A 17,166-nucleotide genomic window follows, 5' to 3' on the forward strand; every position below is an offset into this window, starting at 1 on the left:
ACCCTCAAGACTGTTTTATTTTTGTTCATTTTGCTTGTAATAGCTTTCAAATGTATAACTAATGAGCAGATAACAAGTGTGTAGCATGACCTACTTAGCTTTCTGCCTTTTTTTTGTTGAAGAAAAGGACATTATTTAACACATTGTCTGTATGACTGCTGGGTGCTCCCTAAGTGATGGCTTCCAGATAGTGAACGACTCCATAATCCAAATTGCATGGTGGCTGCAAAAATGGTTTTAGAGCTTCACATTTAGTGATAATAATAGGGGTTAGAAGACAGAGTAGAGAAGAACTATTCCAGACAATTTAATCTGAAATATGGGTGAGACTTTAACAGTGAAGAATATGGTGTTAAGACTGTGTCACAGAAGTATTTCCAGAGGGAGATGTGAGGAATTGCCCAAGTAGGAAAATTGAAAAGTAATTTGAAATAACTGCAGCTAAAGAATACTGGATTTTATTTCTTCTTCTCTATCTCCCTGATCCCTCATTTTCTTATTTATAATATACTGTCTTTCATGGCTCTTTTTTGTATTTGTTATTAGATCAACCTGTAATCAGGTGTGAAATACATAAAACCTGCTTTTCATTGTAATTATATTGCCTCATTATTTTAGAGTCTACTCTAAAGCTGATGTGCCAGCTGTGTTTAACACTGTTTCTTCTGACCCTTAAGGCTCTTAAAATTTAAAAAGCTGCCAATTTGTCCCAGAAAGACCATCTCTCTTCTAAACCAGCTCTTAGTGATTAGGACCTCTTTTTAAGAACCTTAGAAACATGTTTAGATTTACATGGATGTCAGCAGTGCCAAATACTAATTCTTCCAGTTGGTGTTTTTTTAATCCTGAAATTTGCTTCTCCTTGCTTCTTTTTCCCGCTCTGGTTTGACTGAACATTATGGAACTATTTAAAGTGTTGTGGTCCCTCACTGGTAGTGTGGTGGCACAAATCTAGGGCACAGCAAGCTTTGTGAAGGTGTTGTGGTGTGGAGTTATCCCTGCACTAACAGTGTTATGCTGATTCTTTGAAAAGGATAGTTATCATATATTGCTTTTATTCACTGCAGTGTTTTATTGCCTGAAACTTTCTCTGATATTTGATACTAAGGTACAGTGTATGGAAATAATATTTGCCATTGCAGGCCAGTTTTCTAAATATTCTTGAGTAAAGATTTTTATAGAGCAGAGTTTTCCATTCAATTTTAACCATTTAGCACTTGAGATTCTTGTAATTTATTTAAGTAATTATTAAAAACCAATGCTAATGACATTTTTGCATTAAGAAAGCAAGGTATTTTCATATTGTAATGCAAGTGCTTGAACACCATTGTGTTTACCTGTAATAATGGAGTAGATTCTCACTTGGTTTACATTTATGGAGTTTTACTCACTCTACTAGTGTAAAACATGCCTCTTTCCTTATTTATAGAGGCATGCAATCTGTATTGTAGATCAAATAAAAAAGAATATGTAGTTTCTGTCCACTCTGGGAAAGGTATTAGATACTCATCCAAAGACAAAATTGGCCTTGTAGCTTTCTAGGTTTATTACTTAATTCTTTTTTTAAACTGTAGGAACTGGCAGAGTCTAGTGACAGATTAAAATCCCAAGCCAAAGAGCTGAAAGATGCACACAGCCAGCGGAAATTGGCAATGCAGGAGTTCTCAGAGATGAACGAGCGGCTGACAGACTTGCACTCTCAAAAACAAAAGCTTGCCCGCCAGCTCCGAGATAAGGAGGAAGAAATGGAAGTGGTGATGCAAAAAGTAGAAAGTTTAAGGCAAGAGTTACGCAGAACAGAGAGACTTAAAAAAGAAGTAAGTGGTGAGAAGACTGTTTAGACTCTATGAAATAAGTTATATGTAAGGTTTTCTGAGTTTTTTTTTTTTAAATTTGTAAATCTTTAACCTTTTGTCTGTTGTTTCAAACAGTACCAATTTTGTTTTCTAAGACTTTGAAGTGTTCAGTTTGGTGCTGAAGATTTCTCTCTTATATTGAAAACCATCAATAGATTTTGAAAAAAAAACCCTGCAGAATCCTATCTATTAAAAACGTATGTACTTTTGTAGCTGGAAGTCCAAGCTGAAGCTGCAGCTGCTGAGGCATCCAAAGACAGGAAATTGCGAGAGAGGAGTGAACAGTACTCTAAACAGTTGGAAAGTGAAGTAGAAGGGCTAAAGGTTAGTCTGTTTTGATATTAACACCTGCACACTTACTAGTCAACTAGGACTTGGATCTGTTTGATTGCTTTCAGATGTAGGACAAAAGGGTTTTGTCAGTCTGTCACTTCACTTGCTGCTGAATGTTAACACAGGCATGCGTTGCATTATTGCCCAGAAAAAATTAACATTTGCCTGATGTGCTGTTTCTTTATAATCAACCTTGTCTTACCACATTGCTTCCATTAATGCTTTGCTTAACTTTACATCTTAAAAGCTTTTTTATTTTAGCATAAGATGGTTGAATATTTGAAAATAAACCTGCAGTCTAGGCAGGTTTCTGTGGAGGTGTTCTGTCTGCTGTGTTGTTCCATGTTTCCTGCACAATGGATGTCAACTGATGTAACCATACAGGAACAGTTTTAACACATTCTGCCTCTCAGCCAGAGGATGAGGCATTTTTATCCAAGAACAGTATTGAGTGTGAAGACTTTGTTTATATTGATGAGACTGCTCATATGTGCATGTGATTTTAAAAGAAGAGATTTAAGGCAGCCAAGAATATTAACTGTTATTTTATTCTGTGATTTAGCTTTTTATGCAGTGCTCTAGGGAAGTTAGGCTTTGTCAAAAATTGAATCGAAAGTTTTTAAATTACTTATGTGGATTGCTGTTCATTCACAGCAAAATCCTGTTCCAAATGTTTCATGCAGTAGAGTAATTCTAAACTTTTTGGGCAAAATGTGAGATTAGTCCTAATCTGGTCTTAATTTAAATGAGCAACCAAGTCTTTTTTCATTAGAATTCTCTGGGACATTCATCAACGTTAAGTTATGGCACAGAAAATTTGATGGTTTTAAGCAAACATTCTTCTATTTGGCTTTCCTCTGCTAAAAGAAAATAAGGAAATTCATTCAATATGAAGTTTGGATTAATGAAGTTGCTACTGCTGTGAATTCAGATTGTTATCTGAAAATTAACATGTGTTCCTTCTGCTTCCATGAATCTTCCCCATCAGCAAAGAGTTTGTATGGCAGTTTAAGAGGCGAGAAGAATTTATGGGAGATCTGTTGAGAATAAATGATATGCTGATTTATAACAGCAGGGCAAGTTTGTCAGAAGAGGAAAAGGGAATTTTAGCTGTCTTGGTAATATTTTACAATTCAGTAAGCACAGTTTGGGTCACGAGTGGTTGTTGTGATACTGCCCTGTCCATTCAGTAAAAGCTCTGCATGGCTCCTTAGTTAAATTCAGGAAGCTCTCCTACACAAAAGTATTTAAAGGAGAAAGGAAGGTTTCTCCAAATGAGGAGAATAGAAGAAACCATAAATGATGGAAGATTAAATGTAAGCAGGATGTTGAAAGCTGAATAAAGAGAATTTAGGAAGCATTTAGCAGAGGATGCTCAGCGTGATTGTGGATTTCTGCTTTAAGTCCAAAGCAGAAAACCTCAGGAAACTCATGGGGCTGCTTGGGGATGGAAAAGGCAATCTCTGAGCTAATAGAGCTGTGGCATAAAATGCTCCACAAGTCCTCAGTGGTTCAGACTTCAGTGCTGAAGGAGGGGAGATTGCCACCCAGTGTGTTCTTTGCAGCAGGCTGGGCAGATGGGCTGGATTGTCAGGGATGATTGCAGGGAGCAGCAGAGCTGGCAGGTGAGTCAGATGTGAAGTTAAATGAGAAGAGAGCTGCTGGCCAGGATGAGAACACTGTGACTCTCATTCAGATCATCTGGGAGGTGCAGAGGGCTGGGTGCAGCTTCCTCAGGAAAGGAGCAGAGGCTGAGGTGAGGGATAATGTCAGAGTTCATGGATGAAGCAGAGCCTGTTAAGAAGGCAGCGTGCCTGCTGTCTGTCCTTCTGTGCTGCACTGACCTGCTGGGCTTCTGCAAACTTGTCAGTAAAGTGTGTGGGCACAGGGGATCCTGTGGATGTCATGGATTCAGATTTTCAGTAAAATCAGATTCAGTGCTAGTCAGGAGTGTGCCCTGTTAGCTGAGAGGAGTGCATTAAACAGCAGCTGTCAATGTGCCAGGAGGTGCATTCTGTCTCAGTTGCACCATTTTTCCATTTGAAATAGGCATGTATGAAAGCCTCTATTTGGAATATGTGCTTACATCAATTAAAAATGTATTCTCTGTTTACTATATCTCTCTAGTTCTCCAAGCCGCTGTCCAATACCGTTGGGCTTTCTCTTCTGCTGCACCATCTCTCTTATGGCTGCAATAGTATCTTTTCATTGTGGTAAAAAATGAGCAATTCCACTAAAACATTTTATATACCTGCTAGAGGATGTTGCAAAGCCTAAACTTTTTCTGTGCTCCATTACCCTGTATGTGTGAACAATTTAGGATGTTGGGCAGTAACAAACAAATTTCACAGTGCCTGTGAATGAAAGAAAATTCTTATACTGCTTTTTTTTTAAAAATCTTTGTTTCTCCAAAGCATCTCCTGTTAGGATGGACTCTTCCTTCTCCAGTTTAATGTTCTGTATCCTAAGGGCACTATTTTACTCTTAGATCGAACCAGATGGTTGTTTTGATGAGTTAGAGAAAACAGTGCAGTAGCAGCACATCTCTGGCTGGTACATGCAGGGGGTTTTTGCAGTTTTTTGCTGACACAAACAGCAAGGCCCAGCTTTCTCACAGAATTTATCATGGTACAAATTCAGCTCATCAGAATGTTCTACAATGGCATTTAGCTCTTAAAGCCTGCTCATACATCAGGAAAAGAAAATTACCCAAAGCCATGCCAAATTAAGGGTGACTGAGAGGTTTTTAGCGTCTCATGGTAAGAATGGAGATACAATTAACAAAATACCTTTAATCCACTGGAAGGTGTGACAAAGTCACCATAAGGAAGTAGGTTTTTCAGTCACCTGAATTTTTTCAAAGTGCTTTTATGAATTTCCTTTCCTTAGACACCTTTCATTACACATTTTAAAAACCAGAAGAAATTCCAAACCAAATTTTCTATATGTTGACATTAAAAAGTCATTTCCAGACTTGGATTTCAGTGCATGTCATGCCACTGTCTCATTTTGAACCTGATCTTGCTCCTCCTCTGTGTTATGGCAGGACATTGAGTTTAGTGAGTGCAGCATTTGGTGCAAATCTGTGTGTATCCTGAAATAGTGTTTAAAGACTATTGAAATGCCAGAAGACCTCACTAAGAGAGCTATGAAATTACAGAAAGTGAAATAATTACTCTTATTGTTTAAAGCTTGTTTATCCTATTAATCCACTATGATAGAGATGGTCAGTTTAAGTGAAATAGGTCAGGTTTCCCTCCTGACTGATACAATCCATGTAGTATTTCTGTAGCTCGACTTTAGCTTTTAGTTAAGCCTCTGCTTGTCTTAGTATAGCTTTTCCAGAAATTATTTGTCCTTCAGAATATATTATTGTCCTAGTTCTTATTCTGCTTTTCTGAAAGTCACTTCAACTTGTTGCTGTCAACTGTGTGAGTGGAAGCATCAAAGTCTTTAATTCTGTGGTCACTTTCTGACTGCATTTAAGGGGAGTCAAAGCATGACCAGAGGCATTTAATGATCAAATTTTCAGTAGCTTGAAAACTATTACTGCACTTAAATAACAAAATAATAGAGTGTCATTCCAATGTATGCTCTTAACAAATTTTGAAATGAATTGAGATAGATGTGTTTAACTCAAGGTTTTAATATTTCTAAACAAAGGCTTTGGAATATTGAGTTGTTATTGAGCATCATTTTCAGCATTCTTGACTGTTAATTTGGGGCTGTTTATTTTAGCAAAAACAGGTTGGTCGCTCACCTGGGGTAAGCAGTATAGAACACCAGCAAGAGATCACTAAATTAAAGGCAGAGCTGGAAAAGAAGAGTGTTTTCTATGAAGAGGAGCTATCTAAACGTGAAATGATGCATGCTAATGAAATAAAAAGTCTGAAGAAGGAACTGCGGGATGCAGAGAGCCAGCAGCTTGCCCTCAAGAAGGAGATCATGGTTCTGAAAGACAAGTTAGAGAAAACCAGAAGAGAAAAGTGAGTATTGCATGAAATTTACCTTTTCTTAAACCTTTGAAATCTCCTAGTATTGTTCCAAACACACTGTCACTTCCTTAAGTGTAATGCAGATTGTTGCATTTTGGCTGAGCTGATACCAGGGTTAAAACCAGTCACCTTTAAAAACACAACAGAACAAAAAGCTCCACATCCTTGTACTGAAACAGTTAATTTTGCACCAGAACTGTTTTAGTGGCTGACCATTCCAAGGTAGGTAACTTGAGTTACAGACTTGCAGCTTGGGGTAAGTTGACCCCTGAAGCTTATGTTGCACTTTAAAACGGTTTCTCGACATTTTTCTTTTATTTGGTATTTTCATCTTTTGATGCAAAACTAATGTGTTAGAGATCAAGTATTGTTTACATTTCTGCCAGCACAGGAACAGTCACTTAATGTGAGCTGAGGCTAATCCATGCTGGGTTCCATCCAGTGTTAACATCAGTCAGCAGACTACTGTGGGCGTAAGCTGCTTTATCTCTCCTGACATGGTAATTTGTCAGACCTGCTTTTTTCTCTCCCACATGGTGGAGCTTATAACTGGCCTTGAGATTGTTCCTTGAGGCATTCACCAGTAAAAGCAAGTTTCTCTGTTGAATGGTGTCGTAGTGGGAATAAGTTATAAATTGAACATGCTCATGTTCATTCATAAAAAATTCAGAATGCTTCGTAGACACTAATATAGATGAGGCTTTTTGCTGCTGTAGCAAGATGGCAGATGAGAGAAACCATGGAGAAGTCCCTGCTGAGAGGTTAACCAAACTATAGCAAGAACTTTAAATATAAGTAGTAAATTAAATATAATTTTTTTCCCAAAAGTTTATGCAGATAGAGGTGGAAACACTATATCTCCTGTAAATTGTGTTCAGCAGGGATCATAAATCATACAGCTTAGATACAGTGCATGAGCTGTTTCTTCCTAGCATGCAGCTATTCAATAGGCTGGACCTACAAACAGCACAGGAGTTTGCTGCTTTGATCAGGGTGGAGAGGTGAAACCTGCCTCAGCAGCATGTTTTCATTGTCACACCACTTAATGGTCATGCTGACCAATGAGTTACAAATGCACAAAAGGCTGTTCTGTCTTGTAGCAGAGAAAGGTGATGGCATGGCACTCTTTTAAGTCCAGCAGTGTCTCAGAAGGAGGAATATTAAATAAAGCATCATGAATACTGCTTTCTGCAGGTTAAACTGTTTGAAAGGATCATGCCTGCAAGCAGTGATCAAATGAAAAACTCCTTCTGTGCCAATTTAAATGTTGCACAGCTGCAGGCATTCTAACTAGATGTCCATTCTAGCTAGTTGATAAACTCTCCTTCAGTCTGGTCTCTATCAATAAAAAAAGAACTGGATTCAAATCTAGAGTAGGTGCTGTCATAACCATGTGTTTCTGTATGTGGTTCAAGTGTTTGTGTTAGAGAAGGATTTAAAGTGAGAGCAGAAATGTGTCACCTAGCCAGTATCCAACACTCATGGCAAGGGCTGCAGCTCCATGTTCAGTCAGGTGTCCAAGCACATGATCAGTGCTTGGGGAAGGCCTGATCTTAACTTTGTTAAACAAATCTGCAAAATCTCATGCAAGCATTGAGACTCCACAGAAAGGCAGAAGTCCCCTGTTCAAGTTACGCTATGTTCTGATTTCTGCAGTTTAGAAGGGAAGCTTAAGCATTAGGAATGCAAGAATTGCTGTTGCTACTCAATATTTGGTAGTTTTCCTTAAAAGAACATAGGTTTTCTGTTTCTGCTTATCCATGTTGGTGTTAGCTTTTGTAGTCTGGCATGAAAAGCTTTTTGTGAGTCTTCCAGTAGAGAGGTGTTGAATGTAAGCACTGAAAAGGAAGCACCTGGAGGCTTTGTGCTGAAATAAGTGGAATTATTTCAACAATAGGCTTGGGGGGGTGTGGAGTTGAAGTGTGCTTATACAGTTTGGCAAAAATATTTTAGTAGTCTAAAAATAGTCATCAGTGCATATTAAAAAAGATCTTGGTAAGAGGATGTGGTTGTATTACTGTGTTAGATGAGTGAATTACAGAGGTTATTCTAAGCAAGGATGAGGAAGAGCTTTGACAAAATCTGTATGTGGATTTTTGTGTAACTTGCACCTTGATGGTTTCTGTTTTGCATTTTTTAAATAGATATTTTCCTTTGTTTCCTTCAATTTTAAGCTTTCTAACTTTTGCTATTTCCAAAGCACAAGTCTTCAAGGGAGATTACCTTCCTGTACAAAATGATTGCGTTTTGCTGAAGTCTCATAAACTGCATGCTAATAAAGTTGGAAGCAGAGGAGCACAGTATCAGGCCAGTGATCTGTGTAGCACTAAATTCCATTTCTTAGAATTGTCATTAGGAAGTATTTCAGAAGAAGATGCAAGAAACTGTAAAATAAATCACTTCTTTTAGGCCTGTCATTTCATGATGGATTTATAAAGCAGAGAACTCTATAGAACAGCATTTGCTGGTTTTAAATTGTGTGATATAAAGAAGCCTGGGGGCTGGTGTTTGTTTCAGGTCTATTTTTCTTGGTTTCAAAGCAGTAAGATAAAATATTTGGCCACTTTGTACAGATGCAATAAAGAGCTGGAGTGACAAAGTGATACCATAAAGCAGTATTTCACATTGCTTGCATGTGGTTTGCTGCAGTTCTGCTGATAAAAAGAAAGCTGAGTTGTGTATATTTTCTTAACTTGAAGAGGAGACACACAGCTAAATGTTAGATGAGAGAGGAAGTTTGATGAGAGAGGAGAATGCCAGGTTTCTAAGCAAAAGCGTTATTTTGATCTTGCTGCCTGCCCAAGGTACATCCATGGAGTCTGTCACAGTTCTGTTGTTTGCTGAGTGGCTGTTAGGGTGTGATGGGTTATAGCGACATTCTCCTCTGTTTCAAATTTATCTTCATTTCTGTATTATAGTGTAGCAATCTGACTTACTGGGATAATCACAATCACCAGCAGAATTAAGAATGTAAAATATAGAAAATTACAAACATGTTGGGCTCTTTCACTAATCCATAGTGTCCTTAATCCACTGCCATTTTATGGCTGCTTTGAGCCCTGAAGCCTTAAAGGAATACATTTAAGACAAATACTGAAAAAAATCCTAAACAAACCCATGAAAGCTGCGTGAAAGAAATTCATTAAAAGTTAGTTTGGACTTCTGTCTGCAAAATTAGCTTTGAATCTATGCCTTGAAAACAGAAGCAGGAGCTGGTATTAATTCCTATGACAGCCAATGCTTTAATCTCTTCCTGCCTTTTCCCTGTACTGCTCATCATATGCATGGAATCTGTTGATATAGAAAAGGAGTGGTGGTGAATTTCAAACTTGGCATTTAAACAGTGAGATAGTATGTAACTTGACTAGGATGAAGTGTTATGTTTCAAAGGACGACTGGCAATGTAGAATTTCACCATAAGTCTGACATGTTGTACTAGATTTCAAAGAGAAGCACTAAATGAATTTCAAATTAAGAGTAGAAAATTCAAAGCAGCATTGCTCTTAACTGGGTTTGCTATAACCACTGGTATTTCTCATCTTTGGAGAGTGTTCTCTCAATTAGGCAAAGCTGTAGCAGTTTTGCATCTCAGAAAAAGAAGCAAGAATGTAATTTATGTTTGCACTGTGTAAAATTCTGATCAGTATCTAGGAAAAAATTGCAGTGCTCAAGAGAGGGTTTCCCCTGGATTTTAATTTTACAGAGTTAACCTTTAATACTGGGCACTTTTTCAAGTATTTTTAGACTGGACAGTGGTATTTGCTGAGTGGATATTTTCTGTATCTGTGGCTTTTAGAGTATAGTTCTACTGATGAACTTTGTGCCAGTGACATGAATAGTTGGTAAAAAGGTGGTACAAGATGCAAGGCTAGTGAATCTGAAAACAGTAGATGCAAGGTGAGAGTTACACATCTAACACATTGCTGTGCACCACTTGAAGGAAATTCCATGGGTTTTGTGGCAAACAGAGGGCCTGCAGCTTCGTTTGTTTTCAGGTTCTCGCATTCATTGTGCAGGATCAAAGTTGATATTTAGCAGAATCAGCCAGGGGTTCTCCTCTGCTGGATGACATCCATGGGAGAAGGGAAGGTTTGGGGGAAACAGCTACTGTGAGACTTTCTTAGATAGAATGGCCCAAGCTTGCTGTAAAATCTGGTGATATTAGGAATGTGGAAATTATCCATTCAGTTTTTGCTCACAGTGAGTATCTGATACCTGAATTAACAGTCCACATATGACATCAGGGCTGTTCTGAAATGCCCAAAGACAAGCCCATATATGCTTTTCTCATCAGAGATCCAGCTCTGAGTGCTCTAATTTAGCTTCTGTATGCTCTGGTTCCATATGTGGTCATTTTGCCTGTCATTCTGTGTGAAACTCGGAATTATAGAAATGTATGTGTTACAATAATGTTCATGTGAGCTGAGAATGTGCCCTGAGCATTTTACGATGTCGACACATTCTTTGGTCTGCTCATTGCTTAAGGATGCATCTGAAGAATAAAATTTGTGTAAGTGGGTTGATAACCATTGGCTTGGTGGAGCTCTGTTAATTCTGTACTGAGGGATTCTCTACAAATTCTAAAATTCAACAGGCTGCCTTGCAGTCCTAAGACGGTGGTTTATTAAACTGCTTGATTTTAATAGCCCTTGCTATTATCAATGTAGTACTTCCCTTCAGCATGTGTGTGCATTGATCTCTTTGTGTTTCAATGAATAATGGGGTGAGTTAGAATAAAAAACTCTGTAATTCTGCTTCACTTTATTTCTTAGCCAAAGTGAAAGAGAGGAATTTGAAACAGAGTTCAAACAAAAGTATGAACGAGAAAAGATTCTGCTGACAGAGGAGAACAAAAAACTTACGAATGAACTTGATAAGGTAAGTGCTGATTAGTTGAGCCCTGAATTTACAACTATTTTATGTTCTGTACAAATTGGACAATATGGAGCTGCATTGGCTATTATTAAACTGAAAGCAGAAATTGATGTTACACAAAAATTTGGTGTTTAATATTAGATTTGAATGTAGTATCCACATGCATCTGAACTTGAGAAGACATGCGCATGTATATATGCATATACGAGTATTTATGTGTGGGAATGGAATTAGATGGGCTTACATTTTCGTAAGACTAATTCCAGACAGCACTGTAAGCCAACAATAAAGGATTATTTCATTGTATGACCCAAATATAAAAATACATAGTTAATGATGTGATTACTTAGACTACATTTGCATGTCAATCGTTTGAAATACCAGGGCCCCTCCTACCCTTTGAGATTAAGTGTTACGTTGAGATACTAAAAAAATACAAATGATAAGGCATATTATCACACAAATGAAGTGTGTTAAGCAAGAAATAATTATGATTTGTGCATTTGGATTGTCTCTTTATTGTTCATTTTGACAGGTTATTCAAGTTCATTGTGCATTATCCAAATCTTGCTAAACTTGTCTATTTCTTTTGTAATGCAATAGATTTTCTAAAAATATGATGAAAGTACAATGTTCTTCAAAGTAAGCATGTTTGCATGTCTGTGCTCAAATTACAGTATATTTTCATACCAGTATAAGACAGACAATATATATGCCTATAGGTAGGCTTAGTCCAGGAAAACTGAGAAAAAGCCTAGTCACTTTGATCGTTTTTCTTCACTCTTCCCCCATTACCTTTGTATTTTTCTTGTCAAATGACACATAATAAGGGGGAATATTTAAATTATAAGCCCATTTAAATGATAAATAGGGTGTGGAGTTATTCATATTTGAAGTAAAAAGCAAAATAGATTTTAAATTTGCCATTCTTTTATCGTTTTGAATTGTTAATATATTTCAGTACTAAAAGAAGCTTTCACCTGAGATTTCATTCTGCTAAGCAGGCCTTCCTATAAAGTCTATCTGGTCTCTGATTCCAGTTTGACTCTCTGAATAATTATTTAACGTAATGAAGGTTTAGTTCCCAATACCAGCTTGGGTTGGCTGTGGCTTTTGTCTTGCAGAATGTGCCTGTATGAATGGCAGCAATTTGAATGAGAGAGGTTAATTGCTAGGTATAACATATTGTACGTGGAGATGTGCATTTAATTTCAATTTCCCTGTCTGCAAGTAAGTCAAATGAAAAATAAGGGAATGTGAGACACCTGGAGAATCTCAGGACTGTCTCATGCCTGTATCTGTTCAGTTTCTCTCTCCATGGTTACTAAAGAAGGGAGAGGTTCAGCAATCTTATCTGAGCCATAACAAATTTTTATGCCTTTTCTTTGCTCTTCTAGCGTAAATTTTTCTATACAGAACATTCCACACCTATATGGTGCAAAGCAGAAACCTTTTAAGAGTTTTACAGGTATTTGGAGACTAATTCTCAGAAAACTCATTAAATTGATGGAGTAAAAATGTTGTTCAAGTCCTTAAAAGTGGCTTTTCAGTACAGCTGAGGTTATACAAAAAGAGATTCTTATAGAAGGTTATATAAGAAAATATTCTGGTTTTTAATGTTACATTATGTTTATTGTTATGACCAGTACCATTTTATAAAGCAGATGCAAGGTGTGGGAGAGGGGAGCACGTGGTTTTGAGCCTGCACAGAGATGGAGTCAGAACAGTTTATATTTTAACAAGTTGTTTAAATTCTCCTTCAGCTCACCACCATGTTTGAGAGGCTGAGTATGAATAATCGGCAGCTGGAGGAAGAGATGAGAGACCTGGCTGATAAGAAGGAGTCTGTGGCTCACTGGGAGGCCCAAATCACTGAGATCATCCAGTGGTGAGTGCTCTGCTCTCCTGGCATGACAGAAACCCCTCAGCCTGTGGTGGGGCTGGTGCTGAGTTCTTGTCTTTGCACATTGCACTTGGAAGGGCTGAGGTGAAACCTCACGCCCGTCTGGGATTCTGCTGGGGTTTTGGCTGAGATTTTAATAACATGCAAATCCAGAAAATTGCGTTCCTCCTTGAAGAGTGAAAGTGTCTCACCAAATAGAGCTTTTCAAAGTGCAGAAGAATCATGGCCTTTGGGTGTGGCTTGTGGCTGTGGAAGAATGCTGAAAGGAATCATGTGCTGAGCTCACGCCTCCGAGAGGGAGCAAGCCTGGGAAAAGCAGTGGCTGAGTGTTTGTGTCTCAGCTTTAATTTCCTTCATCTGCTTGGCATGTGGCAGAATGAAACAAATACAGTGCAACTTTTATGTGATTTTTTTACAAGGAGAGTATTTGAGACTGTACCACAAATCCAGTCAAGTGATGTTTGTAATGGTACTTTTGCTAAATAATGATGTTATCTTTATAGAGTCTTTCTTCTCTTTAATTTAATAGAATTGAAAAAAAGGTTGAACTACTAAGAGAAAAAGATTGTGTATTCTGAGTTTTTGGTCTTTATTTTTCCTCTTCATGCCTGTTTATCTCTCCTCACCTTTAATGATCTATTGCAGTGTTTCACATCTACAAAACCAATTTACATTCAGACATTTTGCTTTACAGATCATCCACTTCTAGGAAGACTTCATCATGATATAGTAGTGTTTTTCTGTTACTGATTGATTATTCTCTCCCCCTGTTTTTCCTGTTTTAGTGAAAAAAAAAAATCTAATTTGTTGTGCCCAGGCAAGAATGGCAAACATTGTTTTGGAGAAACCTAGTTTGGTATTGTCCTGTTACTTCAGTTTTGTTGTCCAGATATAGAGAAGTTTGGCTTTTCAATAGTGCCATGTGAATATATAACAAGGCATAAGGGCCATGCTCTGGGTTTCCAGTGTGTTTTAAACAATATTTGTTGCATAAAAGTATGTAATACTGATATGTGTTATGAAATTCAGTTTGTCTCAAGGCATTGTATTTGTAGCAGAAGTTAAAAAAATGTAAAGGGTCCACTTTGTGTGTGTGTTCCTTTTAAATTTTTTCTCTCATAAGGGTGATAGTAGTGGACAACCTGAGTCACAAAAAATTTTTAAAAAATATTTAACTGGTAGTTTAAACAGCTTTTAATTTCTGGCCAATTCAAAATGTTTATTCAGGAAAAAAAAATCAAGGTAACAAGTGAGACAAGTCTGTAATTTTACATTCCTTATTGCTTTAAGGTAGTGCTTATGTGTCATATTGCACCTAGGTAATCAAACACAATTTTTCAGATTTACATGTGAAAACTCATATAACTTGGCAGTTATATGAAAAGACAAATCAGAATTAATTGTGGATTGTTCCACTTAATGCAATATAAAAATATACCAACAGCCCTTAAGAATGTACCTTCTCCTTTACTTTATGAGAGTGTTTAATATTTTAACATGTATTACTGATGTGGTTCAGGCAAATGATAAAGCATTTTTCTTGTTAGGGATGTCACTGTAAAGGGTAAAAGGGTTTGGGCTTCAGTTTATTATCTCTCAAGATACGTAGTGAAAAAAGATCAGGAACATGCAAGACAACTTTCTGAATGACAAGCATCATTTTACTGATCCCTTATGATAACATAGTGTCTTCTAAATAGTACAGAACTAAAAATTAAAAAATTATGTGAAAAGGAAAAAATAGAAGTACCGAGGGCAAACATTAAGGGAGTTTTAAGAGTCTGGCTTGGTTCCAGTTTTTCATCACTAAACACATCTCAGTTTTCCCTCCATACTTTTCTCTGCTTATGTTAAATTTTTTCAGCTATGTGAGGCCTTATCTTAGGTCACATTTTTTCCTTGTTATGTTTAGATTTTTCCATGTGTTACTCAGATAATCTAGTCATGTCCATCTGCTGTTCTTAGAATTCAGCACTGAAACTAGGCCCTTCTCTGGGGACCATGGCTGCTCTATGAAGTATTTAGGCATCTATTTTAATGATAAATATTTTAAATGAAAAAACCTCCACCTAATTTTGGAGAAAACTGGTCTTATTTAATCACTCACAAGCCTGTGTTTTCCTCATAGGAACATGCAATTCAAGTCTGTACCTGTCCACAACTGCAGTGTGACAATGGAATGTCTTGGTGCTAGCAAAGTAAGGGAGAATTTGTGGGCGCCCTCTTCAAAACTTAATGGATTGCTCACACAATATTGCATTAAAATATGTGTTTTGGGTGCATTATTTCCAGAAAGGATAGGAGGTAGTAGAAGGAATCAGTTACTGGATTTGTTAACAGTTTGCTCAGCAGCCTGTAGTAGTTCAAGGCACTTTTAGCCCTGTTTGGGGTAACACAAGCCCAAGAAGCCCCTAAATTATTTTAAATGCTTTGTCATCAAAAGGATACCTCTCAAGAAATTCATTTGAATTCACACTTTGCATGGTTAAGATTTGTCACTTTCTTCATGATTCCTGGGGCCCTTCTAAATTGCTATTTCTCTCAGATTTTTCAACTTGTAATTCTAATAGCTTATCATGTTCCCTTTAGCTTTTCCCTGCTCTCTTACTCAGCAATATTGCATCTTTAGGAATAATGTATGAAAACCTTTTAATCTTGCTGTTGCTCTCTCAAGATACCATAAACAAAGCAATATTTTAATATAAACACTTGAATCAGACTTTCACTGCAAATTCTATTGTGGACTCAACAGACCCTCACGGATCATTCAGCCTTAATGGAGCTATTATATTGACGAGTTTATATTAGCCAAATCACTCATCATTCCTTGACAAGAGTTAGAAATATTGAGGCTTTTATAGTGGGCTATAAATTTTCCTGTGGGAGATGGGAAAGAGATTAATTGCACTGGAGGTTAATGCAGTCACTTGACAAAGGAATATTTTAAATACTCTGTGCCGTGCAGAAAGGAGGTCACTGGAAATCTTGGTAGTGATTCCCAGTGTACTTGGCAAGAATCCTGACTTGGGAGGGATTAATCTAACCTAGTTGTACAAGTCCTAAGGTAGAAAACTCAATAAATCCCATTTATTCCCATTCTACTCTAGAGGTTTGGTTCTCTCACCACAGGTTGAAAAGGAAACCTACACAACTCATATCAGATGGATAATTCTGTGTCCTTGAGTATGTTTAAATGGATGAGCTGAATCCTACCAGTTTTACCTATAGAGTGGATGTTAGGCTTAGATTCATCTGTCACAGTTGTTTACCACAATATTTACTTAATATTTTCCTTATCACCAAGATTTTTTGTGCTGTTGTTGGTTTTATCTTAATTGACCTCAGTGAAAAAAACCCCAACACAAAACCACTATCAAAAGGAGAAAGAAAAAAGTACCAACTACTCCCTCCCAACACTTCTAAACTAAATCAAACCTACAAAAGCCCCAAGATTTGGGTTGGGGTTTTTTGGTTGTTTTAAAATCTGTTTGCTCTCAGAAAAAAAACCAAAAACAACCCACACACAAATTGTGAACAAAATACAGCAAAAATTCTGTGCATCTTCAACTGTTAAGAAACTCAAATCATGTAAAATTCTGAGATGTGCTATGTTTGAGTTACAAATAGTCAGAAGTTAATTATCTCTAAAATAGAAATTCTGGAGGGCAAGGTGAAATTTCAGGGCTTGGGAGCAGAAGGAAGTGTTAAAAATTTTTAGAGAGGTATTTTTAAAAAACAGATTTTATTGGAGACACCAGGGGAAAAATTAAAAATTAAGTTGGAGACCTTGAGCATACTGGTACAACAACAGAAATTTAAAAGCATTGAGAGACTGGAGGAGTCATGACTGTCAGATTTCCTTGGGATTTTTAAATCAGGTTAAACAGAGCTTGGTGTAAACCACCAGGGCTTTAAGACCACTTCTGCTGAGCAAAATTCTTTAGTCCTCTGGGTCCATTTTGTATTGTAACTTCCTGAGCATCCTGACGAACACCATACAGGTAGCAGCCAGTGGTTATGTGAAGGTTTTCAGAAGGTTGGCTCCAGCCAAAAAGTTAAATTTAATTTTACAAGAATTTCTACCATATTGCTCTTCTGGCTTCTTCGCATTGAGGAAATAAATTTGCAAGTGCAATTATATTGGAAACAGAACAGTTAATCTAAATTTTCAGTAAAGAAAGAAGTGACTGGGTGGAACCTGAAG

The 17,166-nt window shown here is 37.3% G+C and overlaps 1 protein-coding gene across 8 annotated transcripts in view; it reads left to right on the top strand.

Annotated features, from left to right (window-relative positions):
• Nucleotides 1–17,166, top strand: part of CDC42BPA (CDC42 binding protein kinase alpha) — a 181,125-nt gene that overhangs the window by 114,214 nt on the left and 49,745 nt on the right. For all 8 annotated transcript variants that reach the window (XM_054290530.1, XM_054290531.1, XM_054290536.1 and 5 more), the window contains 5 exons: nt 1,575–1,817; nt 2,070–2,180; nt 5,928–6,175; nt 10,957–11,062; nt 12,823–12,947. In XM_054290530.1, the coding sequence (XP_054146505.1) occupies nt 1,575–1,817; nt 2,070–2,180; nt 5,928–6,175; nt 10,957–11,062; nt 12,823–12,947 (833 nt within the window). The remainder of the gene's footprint in view (nt 1–1,574; nt 1,818–2,069; nt 2,181–5,927; nt 6,176–10,956; nt 11,063–12,822; nt 12,948–17,166) is intronic.

This window comes from Melozone crissalis, unplaced genomic scaffold (genome assembly GCF_028551555.1).
Source record: "Melozone crissalis strain CALT ecotype California unplaced genomic scaffold, PUWL_Pcris_2 ptg000081l_1, whole genome shotgun sequence".
In the NCBI taxonomy this organism is placed as follows: domain Eukaryota; kingdom Metazoa; phylum Chordata; class Aves; order Passeriformes; family Passerellidae; genus Melozone; species Melozone crissalis.